A 27703-nucleotide genomic window follows, 5' to 3' on the forward strand; every position below is an offset into this window, starting at 1 on the left:
ATTTGAATATGTGTAACCATTTGTGAATTTGTATTAGGCTGTTGCAATACCCAGGGTCTATAATAGATGTAGTTGTGTTGACTGGTGTGCCTCTGGCTGTGGCTAAGCACCCAAGCCAAGCACCCACCACTGTTCCTTTTGCTTTATTGACTTTCAATAGCACTTGTTTGACTTTCTCTGCCCCCAGAAGAAATTGCTTACAGCCCTCTCTATCTCGTGGCTGAGGTTGGGGTTTTCCCCTCGGACATTTTTCTCCCTTTTCCCCCTCCCCCTCTTTTGCCCCTTTAACACTCTCCTGGGCCACCTGACAGGGCTGGGGTCAGTCACTTGTGCTACTTACAGTGGTGGGCTTGACCAGAAACACACCAGGCAGGTCTTGGTCTGCAGTGCTGGGTTCTAGCACCCAGTTGAATTTAATCTTGCTGGTGTTCGCCAGGATGACCGTGCTGTGATGAACTTCGTTAAACATCTGCAGAGAAGGCAGAGAGCGGGAAGTTACAGACCCAGGCCTGCTGCTGGGAATCTCCTTCCTCTCTCCTGGGGTTGAAAGCAGACCCATGATGGGAGCAGGGACCAGACAGGAGATTGGGGCACTTGGGAACCCGGGGAACCCCCAGGCACAGGGCACCTGCACAGGACCAGGGAGCTCTGGCAGCACCCAGAGGTGTGGCAACAACCATGGGAGGGCCAGTAATAAATGAACACATTTCACTGTGGGGACACAGGCCCTCTGAGGGGTCACCAACAGCCAGGAGAAACAGAGACAGCACTGAGGCACTCCAAAAGAAAAGGCACCTGCATGCAAGTATTGGCAAGCAGCATACAGGCAACAAGGGAGTCACAACAGAGCAACACAGACAGGGCCAGCAGCTGGAAATAGCTGTGGGCTTTCAGCTGAAAAAGAGTGAAGTGGGGATCATTCTGGGACAGTCTCTCCAACTATAGTGACTGGAAGCCCAAGATCTTCCCTTGATTATTGCATGGATTAAGAAGAGCGTTAGACAAGAGCATCTCCTTGGAGGTCAGGCTTTAGGAGTGGATCAGCAGAGGGACGTCCAGAGCATCCCCCTGGGGTGCCTCAGGAGGCAGTGTGAAGTCCCCTGAACAAGAGGTATTCCCAGCATTTTGGAGAGGGTTGGAGACGGCCATTTGAAAGCTTGGATGCCAGATGTGTCCCTCAAAGGTTGAACTTCCAAGCCCCAGGGACAACAAAGGGGCTGGGAAGGGAGCCCTGGAGCGAGGGGGGCAGGAAGGCAGCAAGGCGAGGAGCTGTGCCAGGGGAGCCGTGTGGTACCTGGGAGCCGCAGTTGATCTCCCGGGCGCTCAGGGAGTAGCTGACACGTGAGGCCTCCCCGCTCAGCTTCACCTCGTAGGTGGGGCCTCCCTCCACGTGGCACAGCGCTGTGACATGGGCCATGGTGTTGAGGTGGCCAGTGAAGGTGAAGGAGACCTGCTGTCTCTCTCCCGGCTGCAGCACACCCGACAGCGGCAGGATACTGAAAGCCTGCACGGAGAACAGCAGAGACTGAGGTGCTGAGCATGGAAATGGATGCAGAAGAGCACCTTGGAGCAAAGTGCAGCTGTAGCCAGAGGGATCTATTCCTCAAACAACACAGCCAGAATCATCCTGATCTCATCCTGTATCCATGCCACTGACCAGTGGAGGGACCATGAGGAAAATCTTCTCCCATACTCACGGATCAATGCACTAATACACTACATTAAAGTGAACTGGGATGTCTCCTGGCAGTAGAAATTCTCTCTGATGCACAACTTGCCTTTAAAAAGCATTTATGACTGCTTTTAGAAAAGCGGGACACTCAGAGTGAGAGCTCTTGGAGCTCAGGGAAGGACCCCAGCCCAGCTCATCTGACTCCTGAGGCTTTTCCCCTCTCTCTCTCTGATTTATATGCTGCTTTTTCAAGGTGCTACAGCAAAAGCTCCTGCAAAACTTTCCTACGGACCAGCTGATGATGTCCAGGGGGAGCAATGCCCTCCACAGGTGCTGCACAGCGTCCTTGGGCCTCCCTACAACATGTCCTGCACGGCCTCTCCAATAACCAGTTGCTTCAGCAGCACTTTGTGATGGGTCTGGAGGGATGCCAGGCCCCTCCGTGGGCAATGCTGAGGGCCACCAGTGGGGCTGGGAGCTACAGCCCTGCTTGCCACACTGAAAATGTGGAAGGGAGACAGATTCCCTCTTACCTTCTCCACTTTGAGGGGAGTCCATGGTACATCCACGGAGTGACTGAATCCTGCCAGCTCCACTGGGATGTAATGCCTTCCACGAATATATGTTGGCAGCTGAAAAACAAGCCATTTTCTATGCTGAGAGGAAGAGAGAGACACTTTGCAAAGTCTCATTTTATAAGACAGCTTCAGGCCCACCTCTGCAATACCAGCCCTCAGGTGAAAGCAGAGACCTGGAAACAGGTGCTCTGGCAGGGTTGGGAAGAGGGTACATGGAGATCAGGACTCATCACAGCTTGCTCTGGGAAGGAAGCTGGAGGTCTTATCATCATGATGCAGATGAAAGCCTTATCTTACATTGTGAAGAAAACAAGGCAAAACAATCCCACACTCAACACAGATCTGTGCTGAGCTTAGATCTGTAGGATCTGAGCAGGCTTCTCCAAGGAAAACTCTCCTGCTCGTCCCTCCCACACAGCCCATGTCCATCCACAGGCCCCGCTGCCCAGCCCACTCTCAAGGCACAAAACAGCAGGGCAGCAAAAAGGGAGGTCAGCATGAGCATGACTTGGTGGTGGCAAGCTGGGGAGACAACACAGCACTCGGTGTACAAGAAAATCTACCTCTGCTCTTGAAGATTGGCCAAGATCCTGTGGTTCTTTCAGGGCTGTGTCTGGCTCCTCCACATTTTTAATACTGCAGTGGCTCCATTGAGATGCTGAGCAATTCAAACAGGAACTCTTCAGCTTTGGTGGTGGGGGTCTGAATTGAGGTGGGCAAAGTTCATACCTGGAAAATAACATAACTGTGAGCAGGGAGCTGCAGTGGGAGGGAGGGACACCTGCATGAGGAGCTCCTGGTCAGGATGCAGCCCCTGGCTGGGTGCTGGGGCGTTGAACTCAGGAATGGTTTGATCCAGCCCTTCCCAATCCAGGCTGGAGCAGGTCTGTTCTAAACCAGCCCAGGGATGACACTGAGGTAGCAGTGGTGCAGGCAGCTGCAACTGCTTGCATTGAGGAACTACAGAGGACAGGGATTAACAGCTTGTGAGGATGCAAAAAGCACAGTGGGAGAGGAAAAGACAGAGAAGGAGGAGAGCAAAAAGTGAGATTTGACGCACCAAGGGCAGACCCAGACAGTGATGAGCCTGCACAGCCCTGCCAATGCCCAGTGCCAGAAACTCTGCAGCTCTACCAGCTGTTTATCAGGAATGTTTCCCTGACAGTGCAGGTGGGGGTGGTTGGCATTTTCCAACACTCCCAGGTAGCTCAGGTCACATTCCCCACTTTAGATTGAAGCAGGTGCTCAGGGTAACTCTGCTTGTGTTTCTAATGCCATGTGAGGACACAGTTGGGCTGTGCCTGCCTGTCACCCTGCTGAGCTGCAAGAGCTCCCCTACAGTCAAACACAACCTGAATGCTCCATTCCCAGACAGGCATTCAATGCCAATAATGACCTGCTCCCCAAAGAATAACTGTCTTTAGCTTTGTGACTTCTTATCTAAGGCTGGGTTTCATTTCTGGATGAGAGGATCTCTCATCATAACCCCCAAGAGATCCCATATCATCTATTCCACTGTCTTTAGTTTTAATCATTGGTTTGAGGCAACTTCCCAGGACCATGGTGCCCAGACAATGACATTTTTCACTCTAAAATAGAAACTCTCTGGGAGGCAGGGATAGGAGATGGTGTGATGAACAAGTCCTGCTGTCCAGCAGTACATAACCCATAAGGGACATGTTGCAGTGGGGAAAAGTCAAAATGAGTAACAAGTGTCACAAAAAAAGGGAGTGAAGAATCCAAGGTGTCCACCAAGAGTTGACCCTTGGGAAAGAAATCACCCTGGCACTAAGGGAGTTGTCTCAGAAAAGAAGGAAAGGTAACGAGATGTTCTGCATCAGCCCAGGTGCTGAGTAGCTCTTTCTCTGGTGTTGGGACTTTCTGGGCATCCTCCAGCACAAGGCAAGGGAGGAAGGCAAGGAGCAGAGAGCAGCTCCTGCAGAGAGGACCCATCCCAAAGCAGAGGGGCCAAAAGGGCACCCCCAAAAGGGCCTCCAGCAGCACTGTGGGAGCTGGGATTAGGAGCCCCTCATCCAGGTGGACATTGCCTCAGGCCACAGAGCTCTGAGAAAGCAGCTTTGGCCCCAGCTCTCCATCCCAAGGGAAACCACTATGGGGGTACACAGCACCAAATTGGTGGAAAACCTATTCCCTGAGCATCCAGCCTGACCACAGCTGGTCAGTGTTATTTGCACAAGGAGAAGTCAGAGCAGTCTGTCAGATCCTAGACAAACAGCTCTGTTCTTAGCAAAGCACAAACAGGACACCAGGAAGAAGAGGAGAGGGCAAAGGTGCACATACCTGAACTTGTGCACCTGGCTGTCTGCCTGGAATGACCAGTGGTACTCCACAGGAAGGGGGCTGCAGTTGCTCATCCTCAGAGAGCGCACTGCTTCCGTGCCAGCCACGATGCAGCCAAACTCCAGGCTGCTGGGCTGGATTTGGAGATTGGGGAAGTGGACTTCTCCCCAAAGCTCGATATGCTCCACATTAGGATGGTCCCTAACCATGTCTATCTTCAGAATCTTCTTTTCTTGCCAGCTATTAAGCTCCAGTTTATAAGCTGGGTCAAATGCGATGTAGACATGGCAGGTCTCCTTTACACCCACTGTCACAGGCTGCAAGGAGATGAACAGTAATTAATGACATGCCAAGGTCTGACAGCATGAAACAGTGAATGCTCCAAGTGTGGCCCCAGCATGGGCTTCTCAGTTCATTGTTCACTTCTTTATAGCAAGGGTCTGACTGCAGGCACCACAGTCCAGTCCAGGATTCCCTCAGGCTCACGTTTCTGTGCTCAGCAGCAATACAAGGGGATGGCTGCTGGAGAGCTGGGATGCTTTCCCGGAGACACCTTTACTGCATGGCTTGCTCTGGCCAAATTGCCTGCTCCCTCCTCCTTGTGCCTTAAAGCCAGGATGGAACTTCTCAATTCAGGTAATATTTTGATTCCTTCAGCAGCTCTGCTGATGCAGCCCAGGCCAGCCCACTGCTGATACTACACAATAAACTTGTTGACTCAAGGGCCTCCCAAGAGAAAGGCACCAGCACATCCCTCCTCTTCCAACCCCACTGGAGGAGTCCAGGGCTGCTCACCTGGCCATCTGGGAGGGGCTGCTGCTCCTCATCACAGACCAGAAACGGCTGCTCCACGTCCAGCACGAGGTGGAGCGGCAGGGAGCAGGTGTTTTTTAAAGCCAAAGGCTGGTACTGCAGAGTTAGGACATCACTGGGTTTCTATGGAAACAAGGAAAAACAGCCTCAAGTAGCCAGAGACCTCCTCCTGCTTCTGTTGCATCTCACATCTTTCAGCCCCACAAGTGCATACATTCTATTGATCCTTTCTATTTGTTTCTACTTTTCCAGGAGATGTTTCTTTATAGCAGATGCTTGTCATGTTTAGAAACCACAGCATCCTCTGGGGGACAGGGCACCACTCCCATGTACAGATGAGGGAATAGGAGAGGAGGTGGCTGCTTGAACAAGACCTAAAGCAGAAAGTGAATCCAGGCCATTTGTCTCCAGTTTTGTCTCTCTCTTGGGCAGAACAGCACTGGATGATCTTCACTCACATGCTGTCATTTCTTACAACCTTATTGGCTCTAGCAGCCTCATAAAAGCAGTCAGTCTGCAACACGTGTCCTGCAGCCCCTGCTACAGGGACAAGGTGTGTGTGGTCTCAAAGCTGTGATCAGCCTAGGCTCTTCCTTCCTGTCTGGGCATTGTGCTGGGCTTCCTGCATGGTTTAGAGAAAGCAGAGACTTTGGGAAACTGCTTCTGGATGTACTGATATCAAACAGGTGCTGTGCCATAGTGTGCAATGAATCAGTTTGTGTGTGTGGCATCGAGCAGAACCCAGGCAGAATCAGGGAGAGCTGAAAGGCTTCTAATTACATCTGAACTGCCTGTCCCAGGGATTCTGTACTTCAGTGGAAGCCTGGGAGCCAAAGGAGAGGCCTGAAACTACAGAAACCAAATCATGAAACATCTTCTCATTTTCAGACAACTTGCAGGAGAGGGAAAGATGATGCTGAAGCTGGGATCCAGAGACTAAAGGGCACCTGCTCTGCCTCAGTGTTATCATCACTGCAGGATGTCTGGGGGTCTTTTGAAGCAGGTGAGGCCTAGGGAAATGCACAGAGCTATACCTTATAGCTATACCATAAAGCATCCATGCCAACAGCAGAGAAGGCAAAGAGACACAGGAGATGATGGGTTTTTCCTCTTTAGCCTGAGGAATTCACAGATATTTCCATTCTTCCCCCCAGCTTCCCTATAGCATCAGTGTACAGACATCATTGTGCCTTGGAGGATCCTTAGAAACCTCCCTTTACAGTGAGCAGAGAAACTGGCATTTCCCTGGAAGTGGCCATGATCCCCACTGCAGTGCAGCTGTAACTGCAGTTTTACTTTGGGGGAGTTAAATACCAGTCTCATCTCTAAAAGCATCTTCACTCACTTTACCAAGTGCCTCAGGAAGAGCCAAGAGGGGCTTTAACACAAGGACACACCCCCCTCAGCCATGCTGTTCAATGCCAGGATACAATCCAGAGACTTACCTTCTCCACCCGGAAAGAGAGTTTTCTGGCTGATACTTCTATAGAGGGATCTATGAACTTGCAGCTAATGATTGTTTCTATTATCTTCTTTGTCACCACGCTTGTGCCAACGAGAGCTTCACACTTCATGTAATCCCGCACCTCCTGCATGCAAGAGTCACTTGTCAGCAGTGGATGGTGGCAGGGCACCAGCAAATGCCCTGCATTGGCTCAGCACCCACCACAGGCCCTATTCCTGCCACAGAGGTACAGTGGGCACTGCCTCCTTTTCTTGCCGTGATGCAGCTGATTTATTCTGCACTCAGTTGTCTCTAACACTGCACCCCAATGCCCACAAAAGGCACTTGTGAGAACTTCCCTCCCTTCACATGGCTTTTGTTTTATCTGTGCTTACCCCAGAGAAACCACTTGGCACTTGTTTAATTCACTTTCTTTTTGTGCTCCTAGCCTAAGTGTAATTTCTTTCTCTGCCCTTCTTTGCTGACTCAGCATGCAACACTGTTTGCCCCAAAAGAGCATTATTTCCTTCCAGCCCTGCTTTGGGATCAGCACTGGGTTTTGGTAGCTGTGGAATCCCAATAGAGCCTTAGCTGGTCTGCTGGTGGCCAGCAAGGAAAGCAACTGGTGCTGCCACAGAAACGTGCGGTCTTAAACCAGTTTCTTGAAGGCCCTTGCTCATTTCCCCAGGCAAATGTCAAGGCACTGTGGAACAAGGCCAGGGGAGGGGATCTGAGGGCTCCCCAGGCTCAGCCCTTGGTGGGGACCTCACCTGTGGGGTGTGGGAGAAGCCTCGCAGCACCATGTCCACAGACTCGCCTGGCTGCAGCTCCCATGAGCCTGGCTCCAGCCCGAACACGGCGCTTGTACGACCGGGGGGCTCCAAATCATCTTCGGCCTTGGGGCTGCTGAGGGCTGAGACGCTCTGGCCCTTCTTCTTGGGTGGCCTCCAGCATTCCACGCTCCAGAAGAGCCGATGGAAATGGTGGCCCCTGTTTGTTACTTGGAACTGATGAGTACTGGGAAGGTGGCTAGAAGAGAAGCCAGGATGGAAGATGGTGTGGGAGCAGCTGTTTCCCTGGTCATCAGATTGCTCCCAATCAGCAATCTGAGGTGTTAATAACTTGGAGACTGTCTTCATTTCCAGCTCTTAATGTGGACCAGAAACTGTCTGATCAGCTGCCCTTCTGATGTCATTATTGCAAAGAGAAATCTGCTTATAATGCTAATGTAGCATTTTCAAGGCGAGACTAACAGGACCTGGTGTTTTCCTCCAAAATGTTTGTTCTGGGCTGATTCGTCCTGTTACTGTATTTTGCATTTTTCTATGCCTGACACTGTCAGTGAATCTTTGAGATGCTGCCCTTGAGGACCTTGTGTGTGGGGTATGATTGCAGGCATTTCTAAAAGGCAGCTCAGAGGCAGCTTCTGGATGATCCCAGCAAGCTGGTAAAAATCATCTGCCTGCTCCAGGAGAGGAAGCCAGGGCAGCAGGGCCTCTCTCCTTGGCAGCATCGTTGGTTTTGCACTGATAGCCATTTGTAGAACTTTTAGAAGTTCTACCGTTTGTAGAACAATTAGAAACTGTTTTGAAGTGAACTTTGGAAACTCTGCTGGCAGCAAAAAAGCCATCGAGGCCCTGGGCACAGCAGGGCAGCAGCAGGGCCCAGGAACAGCAGGAGGAAGCGGCAGGGGCAGTGCGGGCCCCACACAAACCAGCAGTTTCCATCTGGCCCTGGAACTGCTCCGTGGGCTCCTGCCTTCCTGGGGGGGTTGGTACCCTCCTGTCTCTCTGTTCCCAGGCCCTGCTTGCCTGGGAAGTGCCATTTCAGAAGGGAAGGGTGTGAGGCCATCTTCCCTTGGTCCCTCAGCCCCACGGAGGGACCGCCTCACCCGGGCGCCCTTTTGGGAACCTTTTGTTCTGGGGCAGCTGTGACACCACTGCTTGATCAAGTGAGGACATAAATGTATTACAACTAAAGACAATTCAGTGGCCATTTAGCAACTGGTTTCCCTTTCAGTGGCTTTTGAGGATATCGAACAACTCTCAACTGGCCACCACATGTTTCTGAAGGAATCTCTGCCTTCAGGGAAGGACTCAGGGATTGGAACACTGGAGAAGATTTTGCCTGAAGGACTACAGCAAAACTGCTCCTTGTTGAGACAGGAGGAGAGGTGGGAGTGGGGAGATCTCCTACCTGAATTGGTATCCCAAGTTGAGCTCTGGGGCCAGTGGTTTGTCTGTGACAATTGTGGTGCCAGTGCCCATAGCCCTCAGTAAGAAGCTGAACCAAAAGCTGTTCCCGATGAAGAGCTGGATGGAGTCAGCAAAATGCCCAGTGTCATCCAGGATGGCTGTGACAGTCACAGGAACCTCACCCCTAGCGGGGATCACTCCTTCTTCCGTTTCAAGAACAAAGCACTGGGGTTTATCAGCCTGTAAGACAAGCAGAAGATGCATTTAGGATGGAAACCATACACCTTCATCTCTTGTGGGATATAAGAAAAGGACAGACTAAAGAGGGGAGGATAAAAATCATAAAGGCTTCATTTCCCTAAATTTGAGCTACAGTCTCAGGCAACAGCAGAGCTCATCCAACCTGTATTTTCCTCTCCTTTAACAGACTCACCTAATGAACCCAGTTCTGCCCAACCCAAGGGATGTTTATCCTCAGGAGAGTGTTCCTTCCCCACTCTTGCTCTGGAGTGTGTGCCAAGGAAAGCTGCTTTCTCTCTCTCCTGCCTTCTCACAAAGGCTTAAGGCCAGAGGAAGCCAGGACTGCTCAAATCCCACTCCAGAAACCACACAGCTGGAGGACACTGCTGAGATCCTGAAGAACATCACTGCAATACCAGTTGCAACCCCAACACCAAACTATTCTTGCCCAAGGGGCCATCAGTGCTTCTCAAGATCCCCTGAAGGACTGAAGCCCTCACTTCCCACTGACCATCAGCTGTAGAGAGGTGCCCCAGTGCCCTCTGGTTTGGAAAAGCCACCTCGAAATGGTTATAGCAGAGCAGAAAAGCAAGAAGCAGAAAGGAAACTGGATGATGTGTGCTCTGTGCACATGGCCCACTCTTCCCAAGAACTCTTGTCATCTGCTTTCTCATGGACTGCATGGATTGGGCAAGAGAGCTGGAAGCTGCTCAGAGGAGGGAGGAAAGGTCTTGCACCAGCACAGCTGTACAGACACAGCTCTGCAGGCCCAGCCCTGCTACGAGCATGTGAAACCCATCATTTACATGCCAGGCCCACCCAGCCAAGGTGCACTGCTCCCTGCAAAGGCTGAAAGCAGAATTTCATTGTGGAGTTAGAGAAAGCTGTCCTGGAAAAACCCCTCACTTGAAGGTTGCATTTATCCCCCAGACAGCTGGAAAAGCAGCAAGTTCAAATTCACAGCCCTCCTCCTTGGCCCAGGAGGCTGTGGCTGGACTCTCCCACATGGCCTGATGCTTTATCCACAAAGAAATACAAGGCCATAGTATCAGGTTTGAAGCAGCTCCACAAGTTCAACACATCCAGCATGAAGAAAAACCAACCTCAAGCCCCTCCCAGATCTCCCCCTCCAGCAGACAACCCAGCCAGCCCCAGCCCCAGCCTACAAGCCCTTCCCGGCTGTGCCAGCCCTGCTCTCCCTGCCAGGGGAGCAGCCCCAGCTCCTTCTGCCCTGTGCAAGCTCCACATATTAAAACAGCCTTTCTCTGCAGCTGCTCCCCAAAGATGCTCTTCAACAGCACAAAGATCCCAGGCTGGGGGGGTGCACAACCCCCACACATCTTGGTGTGCACAGCCCAACTGGCTTGAGCCACAGGAGGTGTGACAATTGCAGCCTGAGGACAGAGCTCACACCCTGCTCTCCACTACAAACAGCAGTTTGGCACAAAGCAAATGGAGCTGGAACAGGGAAACCATAGGGAAATCCAGGCTCTCTGGGGAGCAAAGGACCACAGGTTTCTCTTGATCTCAGAGCTCCAAAAATGTGACACACACATCTAAAGACCTTCCATAAAGTTAAGGGAGGACCTGTCAACACAATCCAGACTCGTTTCTGCTCCAACATCTCTGCACCTGATTTCACCGAGGGCCCCAGCTAAAACCACTCCAGAGCCAGGTTCCTCTTGCCTCGCTCAGATGGAATATTGGAGTATCCTGCCACCTCTCACACCACACGGGCCAGATGGAAATCTTGCATATAAAAACCAGTCATAAAAAGTCATGGCTGCTACTTACCAGTCAATTCCCTGGAAAACAGCCCCACAGGTACTTACAATCTTTATCCTGAAGTCTACAGGGACAAGACCTTTGTTGAAGAGGGTAAGAGTTTGTGAGCTCGGCTGTAGCGGTGGGATCATGCCAAAGTCTATCTTCTTTGGAGTTCCATAGATTTCTGCCAGCTCTCCAGAGCTCAGGAGTTCTGCTCTCTGTTCCAGGAAGAAGCAGGAAAGAAAGATTTTTAAAAAAGCCAAAACAAACCACAACAGGGAAACCTAAAAAAGCTTAAACAGCTCAACTCTACTCAAGTTATTTATTATTTATTATTTAACCATACTCCAGCTGAAATGGTGGGCTTTTGGGGAAAAAAAATAAGAAAATAACATATTCACCTCCAAATTAAAAAGGATTAAGGTAAAAGAAACTTTCAAAATACAAATTATTGGCCCAAGGTAAAAGCTTTGCAAGAAATGTCTAGTTAAGACCAGGCTGACAGTTAAACAATTGCTTATTCTGGTAGGGAGAAACCCTCCTGCTTAAGGTAAGCAGCCTGATAGTTGAAAGCAACTGTTGTGTCAAACTTCAGGCTCCCTGGCACAGCCTGCACTGCCTGTCCTTCCTGCTGACTGATTTACATGCAGTGTCACAATGGACCAGGGTCAGATACTTGGTGCCATCCAGGGAATTTGCCATCATCACTTCAATGTGTTTTAATATAAGTTTAAATCCTTGCAACTACTCTTCAAATGCCAGCTTTCCTTTCTTTTACACAAAGCTCAATGTTCCCAGAAGTCTTCTGACATCATCTTTTGTGCTTAAAGAGATGACATTTGAAAACACATATTTCCAAAGTTAATAGCATTTTAAAGATTAATTAACTAAAATTATCCTCAATTCCATCTTAGGAACTACATTCTGTGTGGACACTGAGATTACCACCTATAAGGCATAAGCACTTTATGCCACCAATCCCTTCTGTCCTTCTCCACAGCAGCCTGTGCCTGTTTTTCCCAGAAGAATCCCTGCACACTCTGCACCCTGCCAGGAGGAGTTGTACAAAGGCACACATCTCCCCTTGCACTCACCAGTGGGTTTCTTTCATCCCCAAACACGCCGATCAGAACATTGGTGCGATGATCGCCCAATGTTTGGACCTCGATTGTAACCGGAATCTCTGCAGTGCTGTGAGGCTGGACAATGCCACAGGGTTTGGGGCTGGAGTACAACACAGGAGAGTCCTCCTTGCGTTTCTAGAAGGGACAGAATCAAATGCAACTTCAGAGGGACCTCCAAATTCAACTTTAAACTCCTTAACATCCACTGCCACAGCAACTTACACACATTTTTCAAAATCCCCAGGACAAAGGTAAAAGGCCCAAGTAAGATACAAGAATTGCAGGCTTAGCATTCTCAGGGGGTCCTGCAAGGAGGCTGCCAGCACAGCTCTTGGTGTCTGGGGGTGCAGCAGCTTTTCACAACCCTCTAAGATCTCCCACCAGAAAAAACCCTGAAGACTAGAACATAAACTGTTTCCTCAGGAGGTTAAACTGCCTCCTAAAGTTTACATTCAGGTAGGATCCTGTTCTCAGCAGATCTGAATAAGACTGAATAGAAACCAGCAAGGTCTTATCCAAACCCTTTTTTCCCCTAATAATCTCCTCAATAATATTTGAGAGGAGGAAGTGGATGCAATGCCAAACCTGGGGAATAAGCCCGTAGCAGCCAGGAAGGTCAGTTTTATTGGTGATGATGAACTTCTTCTCGTATGGCTCCTTCAGGTGGCACTGATTGCAGCGCATGATTTGGGGGTACACTTGCAGCTCAGGAACCAGACATCTGGGCAAAGAGATGACCCCAAGGGAATCAGAGATACTGAGAGAACAGAGAACATTTACCCCCAAAGATAGATAACCCATTTGTCACTGTCAAACAGACATTTAACAGCCCTACAGTGATAAATTGCCTTCAAAGCCTTCCCACTCAAACATGTCTTGTCAAGGAGGGGCAAACCCTGAGAGGCAGCACCCAGAGGCTGCCAAGTGCCCCAGGCAGAGCACTTTCTTTGTCCCACAGCTGCCTCAGCCTCTCCTTTACCCAAGAAGGCTTGCAAGGACTCCTGTAACAGTGTCTGTGATCCATGAGCTCTGGGGGAGCATTCCCAACAAGGATCAGTGCTCACTAAGGCTCAAGGAACACACGACTCCAGTGTCTCAGTGAAAATGACTCCCTTCTCTCCCACGGGGCTGTTGCCCTGCCTGAAAACTCAGCTGTTTGCCCCAGCTTTGGAGGGCATGGGACACCACCTGCCCTACAGAGTGGGTGATCACCCCCTCCCAGTTCCTACAGCTCCCTCGGTCCTTCACTCCACAGCTCCATGCACTGACTGTCCCCATTTGCACTTGCTTGACAAAACTGCAGCCCAGGCACTGACTGCACGGCTCTGCCTGAGAGAGGGAGCAGCACCAGGGAACTGCATCCCTCTTGTCATGAAACTGGCAGGATGGAATTCTGCTGCAGCAAGAACAACTTTTGGTTTAAGTCTGAAAACATTAAAGCTCAAAATGGGAAGCAGAGGAAAGGAGAAAAACTAGAGCTGACTTGCCACATCAAGGGCTCTTTTCCCCTTGTAAGATCTTGCCCTCACCACTCTGGCTGTGAGCCACTTCCCCACTGTCACGTGCCCTCATGAACAGAACCAGACCCTGACTCTCAGCAGGCTGCTTGGTGTGCCCCAAACCAAAGCAGGGGGGTCTCAACCCAGCACAGCTCCATCTCTTGCAGGAAGAAGGAGAGCAGGTCCTCGGGAAATGTGTTCCAGCTCAAGCACCAAAAACCAGGCCAATAAATGATATCATTCCTGGTCCCTCTAGAAAAAGGCCCAGGACTGTGCTGGGCTGTGAGCAGGGCTGCTTTTCACCACAGGCTGCTTTCCAAGCACTGCTGTTCTCATGTCCAGCTGGTCACCACATGAGAACATGAAACAACACTTCTCCTTGGGAGCTGCAGCCAGCAAACCCTGTGCAAGGCAGTGTGCTGGGAGAGGCCAGGGAAGTGCAGGTACCTGGCTGTGATGATCAGTGATGCCACTTCCTTGCCAACACCCTCCAGGCCCACCAGGTCCACCAGCATTTTCCGGTAGTATTCCATCACCGTGTTGGAGCACAGGGTCACCTGGTGGAAGAGAAGAGCACTAAATTCTTCCTTATAAAAGCTCATTACCCACATGTGCTATTCTCCAGTTCTTGTTTCATGGTAAGGAAAGGGAGGATTTTTTAATTTCATTATTCTGCTGATCCATGTGTAGAGCACAGTCTCTGAGAGTAACAAAAGCCTTCTGGCAATCCCAGATTTATTAAACACACCTTGCTATTAGGGCATAGGTCAGCTAAATGAAAACATTAGGCTAAAGCTCTACACACCACTGTACTCAAATTAAGGGGCCAATTTTTCATCTGACTACAATGACACAAATGCAGATGAAATCTGCTGACTTGGACAGAATGAGTTCAGCTTTACAGTAGGAAGCTGAGGGCAAATGTGGCCCAGCAGGTGCTGGGCAGTTCATGGCTGCAGAGCTTTTTGTCTCTACTGGAGATCCCTGCAATGAACACAAATCATTCTGCTCCCCAGGAGAGGAGACATGAGACCAAGAAGAAAAGCAAACTGCTTTCTACAATGACATCTCTTATTCTGTCCTCATCCTTCCTCTGCCCACTTGCAGTCAAAGAAACTGCTCTCAAAAACACAAGAATGGCTCCAGTACTTTACCATATAGTATGTGATCTCAGCGTATGATTTTGGGAACAAAACAGTGCTGCTTCAGGAACATCCTGAGTAACCCAGCTAACAGAGGCCTCAGGCCAGTGCAGATCTCTCACTCACATGATCCTCAAAGCTGGCAGCAGAGCTAAAACCCTCCCACACTCCAGTGAAGCTTTAGCCCTGGTGCTGAAGCGTGTGTGGCTGGACTCTTCCCATACCTCGATATCCTGGTGTCCCTGGGGGAGGATGGTCCCTTGGCTGGGATTCATTGTAAACTCCCTTGGCTCCACATAGAAATGAATTCCCTTTCTCCAGGATGGGTCACTGTCCTTGCATATCTGATCCAAACTACTGACAGCAGGCTGCGTGCCATCGTCCGACATGCGGAGCTTGAATGTCACGGCCACCGGGGAGGTGTTAGTGAGGCGACAGGTCATGGTGCGGGGAAAGCCTGGGAAAAGGACACAAATATCCATTTAGGCACCAATTGTGTCATGATTCCTGGCGTGAATACCCTGGTAGGACGAAAGGGTGATTGGAGTTTAGCTCTTTATTATCTGAACTACAGCTCACCGAGAAGCTACATGAGGAATTAATCATCACTCAGTTCCCTCTGACACTGATTCCAAACTTCAAACTTGAAAATGCCCACTCTTAGCCCTGCTGAGCACTGGTAGTGTCTCTCTTTCTGATGGAGAAGAGCTCCTTCACCTGCCCCAAACCAGCACCAGTTATTTCTCCCTGATGACTGTGCACCCAGACCGAGCATTTACTCTGAAAATTCAAGCTGTAAAATTCCCTGTTAAGTCTGCCAACGCTCCCTCTGTTTGCAAGATGTATAAACAGTGAGTTGTCATTGAGAAGAAGCTACAGCAAAAGAAAGTGAGGATGGAATCAGGAGCTAGAACGTGATGCAAAGCACCCTAATGCAGTTTCTCTCTGCAGCATCCTTAAGGCATCTCTTGGATTGGCCCAAACAGACTGAGCAGGTGACAGCTCAGAGCACATTCAGCTGGAGGCAAACCTGAGCCTTGCTTCGAGAGCAGTGATTAGGAACCATGTCCCACCTCACCTAACAAAGGGGGCCATCACACCCATGCTGCTCACTGTGATTGCTACCTGCAAGGGTTTACCCCACTTTAGCTCTGAGATTTGCTTTCCATGCTGGAAAGGCAGAGATACAGCCACACATGGTGGGGATGTCCTGCAGAGCCCGGACACCAGCCACCACTGCTCTGCAATGCACATCTGGCTTGGCTGGCCAGCTCTGTGGGGAGGAGACTTCTCCCAGGCCTGCTCACCAAGAGTCATTTGAACACAGATGGGGGGAAAAAACAACTTTAGGCACAGCCCAGAGCTTCTATTCCTTGGTTCTGTTTGATCTTACAATGGCAAAATGCTACCTGAGGCACCAGCAGCCCTGGAGTTCACAGCCTGAGGAGGCTGCTGTGGCAGAACACGAGTGATGGATGTTTTTATGTTCAAGTGGTTCATTTTGGAATGCACAGGTCCCTCACGCTGTGCCCAAGCCCAGGGAACACTCACCAAAGGAGATGTCACCGAAGTGGAGCTCATGGAGGTCGAAGTGTAAAGCAGGTCCAGTGACACAGCCCCTGCGATGACGAGCACAGAGCAGGAGGAAATGCCTCGGTTAAAGGGACTCACAGAGCCTGTGGCAGCCGTGGCTCGGGGACATAAAGCCTGGTGCCAGGGGCACCGTGGGTTTCCAATCAACACAGCACCACGTGCTCAGCACAGTGTCCGTGTGGGCAGGAGGCAGCTGAAGCCAAGTGGCCGTCAGCCAACAGCCACTGGTGGGGATTTGTGCACAGGGCAGGCAGGAAAAGCCCCCAGGTGCTGGTGGTCCCATGAAGGACCCTGAACACACACCCAGACATGGCTCCATTGCCTCAGTTTCCCCATCTGTAATGTGATGGACATAAAAGTCCCCACAAACTTCTGTAACCAGCCTTTCCAGCCACGGGCTCCCTGCTTTGCTGCTTCTTAGCTCCAACTGGTGTTCCCATGGAGGAGCTTTCTCAGGAGATTTTGACCCACACAATCATTACAGACAGAGTTTAGAGACATGAAGCCAGAGAAGCCCCAAGCATCCTCTGAAAAGAGCAGCAACAGTTCTGCACAGTGGACAGATGAATCCTAGAGGAAAGGACCAGCCTGTCACCAGTGCAGCAGCCGGCACAGCCAAGGGCAATGGCTTAAACAACCAAACATGGGTGTCCTGAATCTACCACGCCACCTCACCTGTCCTTGAACCCAGCAGACAGGCTCCAAAAGTCACCAACATCCACTGAAATCAGCACTTGAAGCTGCACAACACTCACGAGTTTATTTTGTGCTTGACACCAATCAATGCCCACTCTGCTTTTTGGTTAAAAATCAAGGACCAGTGAACTGTGCCTTCTCTTGTGTTCCCAGGACTGCCACTGGCTCTGCTCTACACATCTCTACAAGAGACACCTGCCCTTGCCCAAGGAGAAAGCTGCTTATGCAATAATATCCCAGGACCAGTTTGGGGGGAGACAGAGGAGACTCAATTGATGGTGAAAGGTTCCCTCTTGATTTCCAAAATAAAAGAGCAGCACTTTTCCTCCAAAAACAAAGCCAGCATAATTGTTTCTCCACTACGGGCAGACCTACTCACCACTTTCCTCTTGCTAAGTCATAATTTTCTTATTCATTTTTTATCCATCTCCCTTATCTCACTGGTATAATCAAGTGTAGGTTGCATTCATTTCTTTACTGCCTTGATCCAGTGCCTCCCAACAGCAGCAGCCTAGCTCCAAAGCTCCAGAGCAGCCAGCATCAGCTTTCCTGCTTGCACGACATTATCCTACCAGCACATGGCTCAGGCTAGCAGGGACAAGCCCTCATGCTGCTGTGGAACTGAGGACTGAGCTCTGCCTCCCCCATTATCACCCCTTCTCCCTTTGCTGGGCCAGGATTATCTCTTGCAATGGCACCAGCCCATGGGATGATGCCCATGTCCTTGGCACATTCCTGCTGCACAGTTCCCTGTCTCCCAGCCCTTTCCTGGCTGTGGAAAGGAGGGACTGGAGCACTCTCTGCACAGGAGTTGGGAGCACAGCTTGTCCCCCACAGCATGGCCATGACAGGTGAGGTGAGGCTGCTGTTGCCCATTTGGGATGGATTATGAGCAGAAGTTTTTAAAAACACTGCTGCTGGTGCAGAATCACCCAGGCTGCCCCATCTCCAAAGCCCTGGGAGCTTTGCTGGGTGTTCAGCTGGGACAGCCCAGAGCAGCTACTGCCCAAAGCTGCTCCATCCCACTGCCTGCCATGGCCCAAGGCAGAGGGAGATCCCTGCAGGGAGGAGTCATTCCAGCCCCCGGGCACCCTACGCTGGGGCAGTGCCAGGATCAGAGCAGAGATGAAGACCTCGGGAAACTCCTCTTTCCTCTGCTCGACCCCAAAATGAGGGAGGTGGGGGATGTGCCAGAGACAGCTACAGATGTGCCCAGCAAGCTCCCAGAGTCCTTACCAGACTGTCAGGGTCACAGGCGTAGGAGATGCAGCCACACGGAACTGGAATTGTTCCTCAAAGCTCCCCAGTACGGTGGCATTGAAGGAGATGTGAATCGTCCGGATCCCACCTGCTGCAATGACGCCCTCCTCGGGTGCAAACTTGAAGCAGCAGCCCACGTTTGTGGCTGAAGGGATATAGGTGAAGGGAGCATCTATAGCTCCTCGGTTCATCAGTTTCACCTGCAGCAGCAAGAAAGCGAAATGGAAATTCATGTGGAATCTTCCCTTCTTGTCAGTTATTTTCTAATGATGCAATTCCCAGCCAGAAAAGTCAGAAGATGCTTTGTGCTGCTGAAAGGCAGAAGTGAAAAAATACAACAGGACAAGTTCTGCCTTTGGGTTTTCATGCAAAGCAGCAGTAACTGCACATAACCAGAGTCACCCTGGGCTTATCCCATGGACACAGAGCAGTCCAGCTCTGGCCAGCATCACCAAGCTCATTCAGAGCTGGCCCTGAGAGCAATGTGGGGCAGCTGCATAGTCAATCACCAGAGAGCTGCCACTGCCCCACTTAGCACAGCTCCAACAGGACCATCTACTCATTCACCTTTTCCCAAATCATGAGAACAACACATTGATAACGAGGCATCACCATCAAATATAGAGACAGCACCATCTTTTGGTAAAAAAACCCAAGGTGTTTTTCCTTTCCACAGGCAAGCTTTTGAAAGAGTCTGGCATGATGCAGTGCCTTATTTTCTCCCTCTTTCAGTTGCTCTCTATTTTTTTTTGCAAACTTGACACTATTTTGAGAGGGAGGCAAATAGCTAGAAAGATCCTTAGCTTTATTCCCAGGAACACTTTTGTCTTTCTAGAGTCAGAGATGCACCAAAGCTGGAGTGTGGTGAGGGAGTGGTCAGCAAAGGAAAGAATCCCAAGCCCTTTGCAAGGGCCAGCAGTGAGCCAGGAGGCTGGATGGCTTTCCTGTGACTCCCAGGAATAAGCAGGAGACACTCAACTGAGAATTGTTTGCAAGGTACTGAAGCTCAACACAGCCAGTTTGTTCCAGCTGCTTCTGAACAGTCCAATGCAAAGGTGCCTTTGTGTCTGGTGCTGCCACAAAAGCCTCTGAATGTGCAGCTTTTTGACCCAGTCTGGGTTTCATATGCCAAGGGGTTGTTTTTCAGGAAGCTTCTGAGCTGATCCCCAAGGAAAGCTGCCAAAAATTGGCATTGCCAAGGGACTGGGGCTTCATGAACAGCAGACACACCTTTCTGACCCCACCAGATCTGACCACTACGTCCAGTATTCCCTGCCCACAACTGCCCATGTTGTCAGGAATTCCACAGATCCACCAGGCTTGCTGCTGCCTCAGGAGCCATCAGGATCCATCCCAACCCCTGCTGCTCACCTCATAGACGTGGGAGGTGTTGACAGAAATGTTCCCAAGTTTCAGCATTTGACGGCTGAATTCAACCACGGGTCCTTGGCCTTCCCCTCTGAGGTGCAGGGGCAGCCTGCTCCCACGGCCTGGGGAGAGATGCTCATTTCAGTACAATAATTCCCACTGTTACACTCTATTTTCCAGCCTGCCTGAATGCTAGCCCCTGACTCTGAGCTGGATAAAACCAGCTCCTGATACTGCAAGAGAAGATATGGACCCTTCTCTTCACTCAGGAGATATCCCTTGGGGCTGACTTCCAATTTCTAACCCATTCCTTGGGCTGGTTTCCAATTTTAGCCACCAGTTTGCCGAGTTTAAAACATCTCTGGTGTCCTGTAGTGACAGCCCAAGGAGTAATGGGTATCAATGCAAAGAAGGGAAATTTAGGTGAGCTATTAGGAAGAAATTTTTTACTGGGAGGGTGGTGAGACACTGGAGCAGGCTCCCCAGGGGAGTTGTGGAGGTTCCAGCCCTGAAAGTGTTCAAAGCCAGGCTGCTTGGGGCTTGGAGCTACCTGCTCTAGTGGGAGGTGTCCCTGCCCAGGGCAGGGGTCTTGGGACTGGACGATCTTTAAGGTCCATTCCATCCCTAACATACCATGATTCTATGGTTTCCTTCCCATGCACCTAGAGGAGCTTTCAAATCCATTCAGTGAAGGCACAAAGCTCATCAAGAGTTTGGCAATTGTACCTGGCAAATTGCTGGGCAGCAATTGCCAAACTACCTGGCCCAGTAGCACAAGACTTTGTTGCCAAAATCCTCAACTTCTGACACTCAGCATTGTGTTCTATCTGCACAGACTGAGAGCTGCAAGGTGCCAATTCCCACACAGGGAGAGAAGCAGGTGCTGGCCAAGGGTGGTCCCTCTACAAAGACCCTGGGCTCAGTGGGGCTCAGCCACCTCTGGTCTGGTGGTGTGTGGGCAGTGGGAGGTGATCCAGGCTCAGGGAGCACATTTCTAACTCAGCTCCTGCTGCCTGATGATGGAGCCATGCCAAATGGACCCATCCTGGAGGTCAGTGCTCTAGCAGGGCTTGGTGCTTGTTCTCTAGAGCTGTTCTGCTCTGCAGCTCTTTGACTCTGATTTTCCTTTGAAGAAATGCTGGCAAAGCCGTGCCATGAAAACTTCTCCCTGCACTGCCTGGGTTGTTCTGGGATCAGTAACCCAGACCCAGGATTCTGACCCTGGCCTTGCACAGGAGACTCCCTGGAAGCTGCAGGGGCAGTGGGATGTGCCAGCACTGCCCTGCTGCCCAGGGACTCTTCCCAGCAGTTCCAGGGGAGCCCAGAGGGCTCAGGCTTGCACCATGGCTTCAGTGGGGGTGAGAGAAGCAGGGGAAAGGAGCTGTACCTGAGATGTTGCAGTAGGCCACACTTCGATACTCTCGGGCCTTTAGGGGTTTAAAGGTCACCTTGATTTGGACTGAACTGTTTGGCTCGATCTCTCCCTCCTGAAACAGAAAGAGACAGCAAAACATTTCTCTTCAAACTTCCCATTTCTCCTTTACAACCACAGTCCTGTAAGCCTTTATTCAGAGCATCAATGATGAGTGAACAACACAAGGAGCCCAAGGAAACGCTCCAAACCCAGCTCAATACACCACTGGAAGCTCTTCATGTTCAGCTGATCAGCTCCCACTCTCCACAACATTCCCACTGCTCTGACACAAGCTGTTGGTCACATCATGCTGCTGTCAGCTGCAGAATGTAACTGCCTCTGTGCACTGGTGCACTTGACAAGAAGAGAACATGATCCCCTTCCTTGGAAATAAAAATTTTAGTTTAACCTGTTTGGAAAGAAAGCAGGGGTTGGGATTATTCTAGGGTTTACTCAAGATGAGAAGGGATTTTGCACTGTGCAGACACCAGGCATTCATCACCTCTCACAATGCCAATCCTCAGAATCAGGGCTCTGGTTGATGGGAGAACGTGGGGGTTTGCTTGCATAAACAGAAGAGGAGAAGGAGGAAGGAGAAGGGGAAAAGGAAGAGTTCGAGAGTTAGAGTGTTAGAGTGTTAGAGTGTTAGTTAGAGGAAGAAAGTGAGGCTCTCAGCTATCACTTACCATTGGCTCAAGGGAAAAAGCATCACTGGAGAATAGCATGGGGTCTTCTTTCAGCTTCATCATCTTCTCCCGGACGCTGCTCTTCAGGATGGCGCGGCGATCTTCACAGGAACCCTTCTTCTTCGCTCTTCTTCTCTCTTCCGTCGTGTTGTCCACGCAGGCCTCTCTCGGTGATCGCAGCAGGTAACACTGCCTGCAGCCACAGGGACAGACAGAGCCAGCAGATGGCTCAATAAGCCCGATATTTGCAGAGAGAAGTGGAAGTGCAGGAGAGCAAAGCACTTGGGGAGGAGCAGCAGCAGCTCCCCAGCAAGGGCTGACCCCAAGCCATGGAGTCCCAGGTGGATCAGAGCATAACTTGTTCACTGGTACAACAGGTAGTTTTACTGCACACTTGCAAACACAGGAGAGGTTTAGAAAGCCAGCATCCCTTAAGAGAACCTCTGGCCTCAAAGCCTCTGCCAAAACTGAGGGAGAATCCAGCAGCCACCTCAGCTGGCTTTTCCTACCACTGAGATGCTCAGGGGAGGCAGATAAAGATCATGGAGCAGGACTTCCCTGGGAGGGGGAGATGAAGCTGGGTCACAGCTCTGTGGTACCAGCATCACTCTTTGTTTCTTCTGTTTGGGACCTGCCCTGTTCCCTGCTCTGCCCTCCTCAAGAGCATCCCAGAGCACTTCCAAAGGAAATGGATGAATTCAGGCACTGCATCCCTTCAATGGTATTCAAGGTTTTATATGCATGAAAACAGAGGCCCTGAGAAGGGAAGGAACTTTGTTGTGCAGGAGGGAGACAGTAAACTCCTGGAGAGACCTTTTCACGATCCAGAGCTTTTTAGGTCCCATCCCAGTGCATGGTAGTAGAATCCTGTAGTAGGATCCATCCTGACCCCCAGCACCTGCCCAGGTGCCCTGACAGAATAGTTATGAGGCCCTGGATCCAGAGGGTCAGGCAGATGACACTAAAGAAAAAATTCTGTCTGGAGAGTCTCCCCAGTTGCACTTTGTCAGACAGATGAAGAAAAGAAGAGTAGTGGTAGTGGGCAACTCCCTTCTAAGGGGAACTGAGGGCCTGTAGATCGACTGGATCCATTCCACAGGGAAGTCTGCTGCCTCCCTGGGGCCCAGGATATCACCAGGAGATTCCTTAATAACTGAATTAACTTCATCTGTCCACCACTGTCTGGGGTCCAGTGACTGTGAAATACCAGAGTTCTCAATATTCAGTGAAACAAGGAGGGGCATCAACAAAACTTCCACTCTGGACTTCTGGAGGGCAGACTTGGGCTTGTTCAAGAGACTGATATGGAGAGTACCTTGGGATAGAGCCCTTAAAAACAAACGTGTCCAGGAAGGATGGACATATTGCAAGAAAGAATTCTTGAAGGCACAGGAACAGACTGTCTCTGTGTGCTGAAAGATGAGCTGGCAGGGAAGACAGCCAGCCTGGATGGGAAAGGAGCTTTTGAACAAACTAAGGGGAAAAAAGAGGGTGCATCACCTTTGGAAAGAGGGGCTGGCAACTCAGGAAATGTTTAAGGATGTTGCCAGGTCATGCAGGAAGAAGATTAGAGAAGCAAAGGCCCAATTAGAAGTTGAGGAAAGCTAGTCATTGCCATCAACCTTTCCTTCCCAAAATGCCATCCCTGGTTGGGGTATAAATGGAACTGGAATGTCAAGTGCTGAGCTCCTGAAGCCCAGGGACACACACCCTGATGCCAGGGATGGTTTACTTGGCCTGAGCCATTCAAAAGCACCAACACCCTCCTGAGGCCCTACGTTAGTTTTAGTCTTGGGCCATGTATCTCACTGAAATGCATCTTTCAAACCAACCTCCTCTTCTCTTCATTCTCATCTTCCTCACTAGGAAAAGTCTTCCACTGGAACTGGGCTCTGATGTTACTCCTGTTCTCGATGAACATGGTTGTGTGGCTTGACGTGGTGATGAAAGTCTTCTTCAGCTCCACGGAATACGTCCTCAACCCGATGCTGACATCTACAGCTTCTCCCTGAAGGTTTGTGTGGATCATTTCTTCACCTGGAACAAAGCAAAGGGGAGCCTTTGCTCAGCTCAGTTGCTGATGAAAGCCCAAGGAACAGAGCAAACCACAGGTCACAGAAGAAAGGGTCACAGCTTTTAGCTGTATTTGCAGTTCTATGGGTCAGCACATTTATAACATCCTGACAGCTCTGTGTGTGCAGCGTGAGGGTGTCCTGGGCACCTCCTAAAACAGCTGATTTTGGAGTGTGTTTGTGGAGATTGGGCCCCAAGGTACAGTGAGGTTTGTCAGGTGTGCTCAGGTGACCCACTCAGATCACCAGGATTTCTGCATCCAAGTCCTTCAGGTGATGCTGAGGAGCCCTGTTCAGTCCTGGCTTGTCTGGGGTTTCCCCTGGGCATCCCATGAGATTCCTGTCTCTCCTGATCCCTTGGATGCCTTGTTGCTGACAAGCAAATACACCTGGGGGCATGTGAGCAGAAAAAGGAGGCCCAGAGGAACAAGTGAGGTGAAGCCCAGAGCAGGAGGGGACCCAGGTGAGGAAACACAACCAGCCTGGCTCTGCAATATGACAAACCACTACAAAATGAACACCATGAAAATCATCATCATCATCATCTCCCTGTCCAAACACACAGCCACATCAGTCTTGAAATATTTGATATTGTTCTGATCTCAAAAACCAAACTGGAGCATTTCAAATTGAATAAAAAAGGGACCAAGGAAAGATCAGTAAGTACAGAGCAGCTTCTACATGAAGACTCAATGGGATTCCTCAGTCTAGAAATCAAATGGGAGATAGATGTGAGAGGTTTGCAACAGCATGAATGGCCTGGGAAATGGGGACAAGGAAAAAATTGTCTTGATTTGTCACCAAAAAGTACTTGAGGATTTGAAAATGTTATTAGACAGAAACTATATATATGTGTAGAGGGCAACACAGTAAAAGGGTCTGTGACAAGCCAGTGGAGCAGCAGCCTATGGGACAGAGGTGTGCAAGAAATACACTGCATTGGAGAGAGTCTGATGGAGACCTCACACCTCACACACAGCACTGGCCAGAATAAAACAAAACTTCAGCCAGGCATAGCCACAAGGCAGTGGAGAATCAGGGCTCCTCCTTCCTCCACTCAGCAACTCTCAGCAAAACTCTTAGTCCTGTTAGAGGGGATCCACTTTATCAGCCCCCTAAACACCAACTGGTTCTCAGTTTTCCTTGGGGTAAAGCTGGAACAGGGGAGGCACATCTAGAGGGAATTGAGGAGGCTGGGACAACAGGGAGTGGTGGTGGAGAAGTGTCCTGTGCCCCGTGCAGTGCCCAGCACTCACCTGTGTTGTAGCTCACTACCATGGACCCAAAATGGGCACCAGTGGTCAGTGGGTGAAATCCCACTGTCACCTGCACGCTGTCACCAGCACCCAGAGTTCCCATGGCCGGAACCACGGAGAAAGGACTGCAACACAAAGAGAGAGATCAGGACTCAGGGGACATCTGGGGATGATATTCCTTCTGCAGTGCAGGTCCCTTGGGCAAGCAGGGAGCAAAGAAACCACAGGCAACAGAAAAGAGACAAAACAGGATCAGAAACAGCTGCTGACCCACTTCTGAGGAAATACAGACCTCAGGAGATCCTGTGGGATAAAATGACCTCATCTCCCCCAAACCCTGCATCCAGCTCTCTGCAATGAGACCCAAGGATCCCACTGCCAGCAATCCCATCAGAGAATGGTTTGGGAAACCACTGAGAGGATTAAGAGCTGTCTGCATGCACAACTTGACACTGCCTCAGCAATTTCTCTTGTCCTGCTGCCTATCAACCTCATCTCAAGAGATGCAAATGTTAGGGCACTACCTGTCCTGTGAGATTACAGCCTAGGAATCAGACAGGGAGAAGGAACTTTTCCTTGAAGACCAAGAAATAATTACTGTTGAATTTGCAGCGTGGCTCTTTGGTTTATTTTTCCTTGAAAATATCCCGATTTAGCCTATAAAGGGCACATTTTATCAGCATTTCAATGAAAGCTGCTCTAAGAAAAGCAGCAATCAAAACTCTGCAAGAGTGTAAATGCAGATTAGAGCAATACAGAGACATGGAAACAAGACCCAAAGGGAGGATGCCATTTACAATCTGAAGGATCCAACCCCAGCTAAATGAAGCACCATTAGCAGGGCATCTCATGAGAGCAGCACTGGGCAGCCACGTGCCTGTGGCCTCCCAGAGAATGGGGCTATTTGGCTGACAGTGGGAACCATTTCAGAAGCTGCTTGTGCTCAGGAGGGTGCAAGCCAGCTCCTCACATGTTCCAGCACCCTCCAGGAAATGTGGGACAGAGAAAGCTCAAAGGCTGCATCCTGCTAAGAGCACTGAAAGCAAGAGCAGATGCCATCCATCCTGCTCACTTCCAGCCAGAGCTGCAGGGCACCCCTGATGCTCAGCTTCCTTTTGTTGCTCTTTCCCAAGCCTATTATCAAAGGTGTTTTGCACAAGGACAGGGGAGCTGCCTCACCTCTGGGTGCTGATGTAGTAATGAGCCTCCAGGCTGCCAGTGTTGCGAAGCAGCAGAGTCCTCTTGGTGCTGCTCTTGACTGGACACTCCGAGAAGTTCAGCTGGTCTGGGATGTTCAGGATAGCTCGGGCAGCAATGGCCCGGATTGGCACAACTATCCTTTCTGTTTTGGTGATGCAGACAAGCTCATGGGAATAATCCTGCAGGAAAAGAAACTAGCTCAGCATAGGGCATTTAGTGCCATTCCCATGGCAGAAGAAAACAATGTCCTAGAACCCTTCAAGGGCATCTATTCTATTCTATTCTATTCTATTCTATTCTATTCTATTCTATTCTATTCTACCCCTAAATGAACACTAAGTTCTACCAATATTATTATTATTAAAGGCACCAGTGCACTTTGCAAAACATATCTCAGTGGCATTAAGCTCTCATGCCATTAGGGTCATACAGAGAACTGCCCTAGGCCACAACTTTTACTCTAAATTTTAATGATGTTAAATAATTTCCAAGTCCCTTCTAAGGAACATGGAGCTAGGGAACAACACAGGCCATTCCTCTTTAGGTTCCTGTATTCCTGCTGTTTGAGAATAGGACAAAGTGTTAAACTGACTCGAAGCAGCAAAAGGAAAGGAAGGTGAGAAAACAGCTGCACCCAAAAAGATCCTGCACCTCTGGTCTAGTGTAGAAACATCAGTTGGCTCACAACTCCCCTCTAACTTTGCCTCTCCAAGCAAGTCAGAAGAACAGTGTTAAGAGGTAGCAGGATGCTGTTGGATGTTGTTTGTTTCCCTTCCTCCCTTCCATGCCATGTGCTAAACCCTTCTGTATGAACAAACCTCCAGATCCCAGCACTGAGATCAGAGCTCCAGGGCCTCAGCACTGCTGCTCAAATCTCCCCACCAAAGCACGTTTGGCACGGAACGGGTGCCAGTTGACAGAGCAGCCACAGTGACAGGCATGAAGACAGAGCCACAGCAGTGTCACTGCCACAGGCTCTGGGCTCACAGCTCTGCCTGCAGGTTGTACCTGCCCTACACCAGCTCTTTCAGCAGGTGTCCAAGTCCCCTGCAGCTCACCAAGCTCCTGCTAAGGGCACCTAGAGCTCAGTGTGCCTGTGCCAGGCTGGGCTCACAGGCACAGCACAGCCTCTGCCCTGGCCTTGCAGCTGTACCTTGGTCACTTGTGCTGTGGGACAGCCCAGCTGCAAGGCTGGACAACAGAGGGGGCAGAAATCACCACTTTGCTCCAGCCCAGGGTGAGGCAGGGAAGCTGTTGCCAGTCAGGAAGGAGGAAAGCTCTCTGAGCTCTTCATTCCTCCAGTGTTTTCCATAATAATGAAACCCTTCCATTGTACCTAGAGATGGCCAAACATCTCTCAACAGCCCTCTGTCATTTTCATCC

At 50.3% G+C, this 27703-nt stretch overlaps 1 protein-coding gene across 1 annotated transcript in view; it reads right to left on the reverse strand.

Annotated features, from left to right (window-relative positions):
• Nucleotides 1-27703, reverse strand: part of LOC131590682 (hydrocephalus-inducing protein-like) — a 58272-nt gene that overhangs the window by 24081 nt on the left and 6488 nt on the right. The window contains exons 5-25 of the mRNA XM_058860945.1: nucleotides 26300-26499; nucleotides 25121-25245; nucleotides 23625-23829; nucleotides 21793-21985; nucleotides 21080-21179; nucleotides 19696-19814; nucleotides 18301-18524; nucleotides 16327-16394; nucleotides 15000-15232; nucleotides 14081-14190; nucleotides 12720-12855; nucleotides 12105-12269; nucleotides 11076-11228; nucleotides 9005-9243; nucleotides 7579-7837; nucleotides 6810-6953; nucleotides 5347-5487; nucleotides 4552-4868; nucleotides 2206-2281; nucleotides 1295-1504; nucleotides 341-469 (exon numbers count right to left, since the gene is read on the reverse strand). Of these exons, the coding sequence (XP_058716928.1) occupies nucleotides 341-469; nucleotides 1295-1504; nucleotides 2206-2281; nucleotides 4552-4868; nucleotides 5347-5487; nucleotides 6810-6953; nucleotides 7579-7837; nucleotides 9005-9243; nucleotides 11076-11228; nucleotides 12105-12269; nucleotides 12720-12855; nucleotides 14081-14190; nucleotides 15000-15232; nucleotides 16327-16394; nucleotides 18301-18524; nucleotides 19696-19814; nucleotides 21080-21179; nucleotides 21793-21985; nucleotides 23625-23829; nucleotides 25121-25245; nucleotides 26300-26499 (3546 nt within the window). The remainder of the gene's footprint in view (nucleotides 1-340; nucleotides 470-1294; nucleotides 1505-2205; nucleotides 2282-4551; nucleotides 4869-5346; nucleotides 5488-6809; nucleotides 6954-7578; nucleotides 7838-9004; nucleotides 9244-11075; nucleotides 11229-12104; nucleotides 12270-12719; nucleotides 12856-14080; nucleotides 14191-14999; nucleotides 15233-16326; nucleotides 16395-18300; nucleotides 18525-19695; nucleotides 19815-21079; nucleotides 21180-21792; nucleotides 21986-23624; nucleotides 23830-25120; nucleotides 25246-26299; nucleotides 26500-27703) is intronic.

Source organism: Poecile atricapillus, chromosome 34 (assembly GCF_030490865.1).
Source record: "Poecile atricapillus isolate bPoeAtr1 chromosome 34, bPoeAtr1.hap1, whole genome shotgun sequence".
In the NCBI taxonomy this organism is placed as follows: Eukaryota; Metazoa; Chordata; class Aves; order Passeriformes; family Paridae; genus Poecile; species Poecile atricapillus.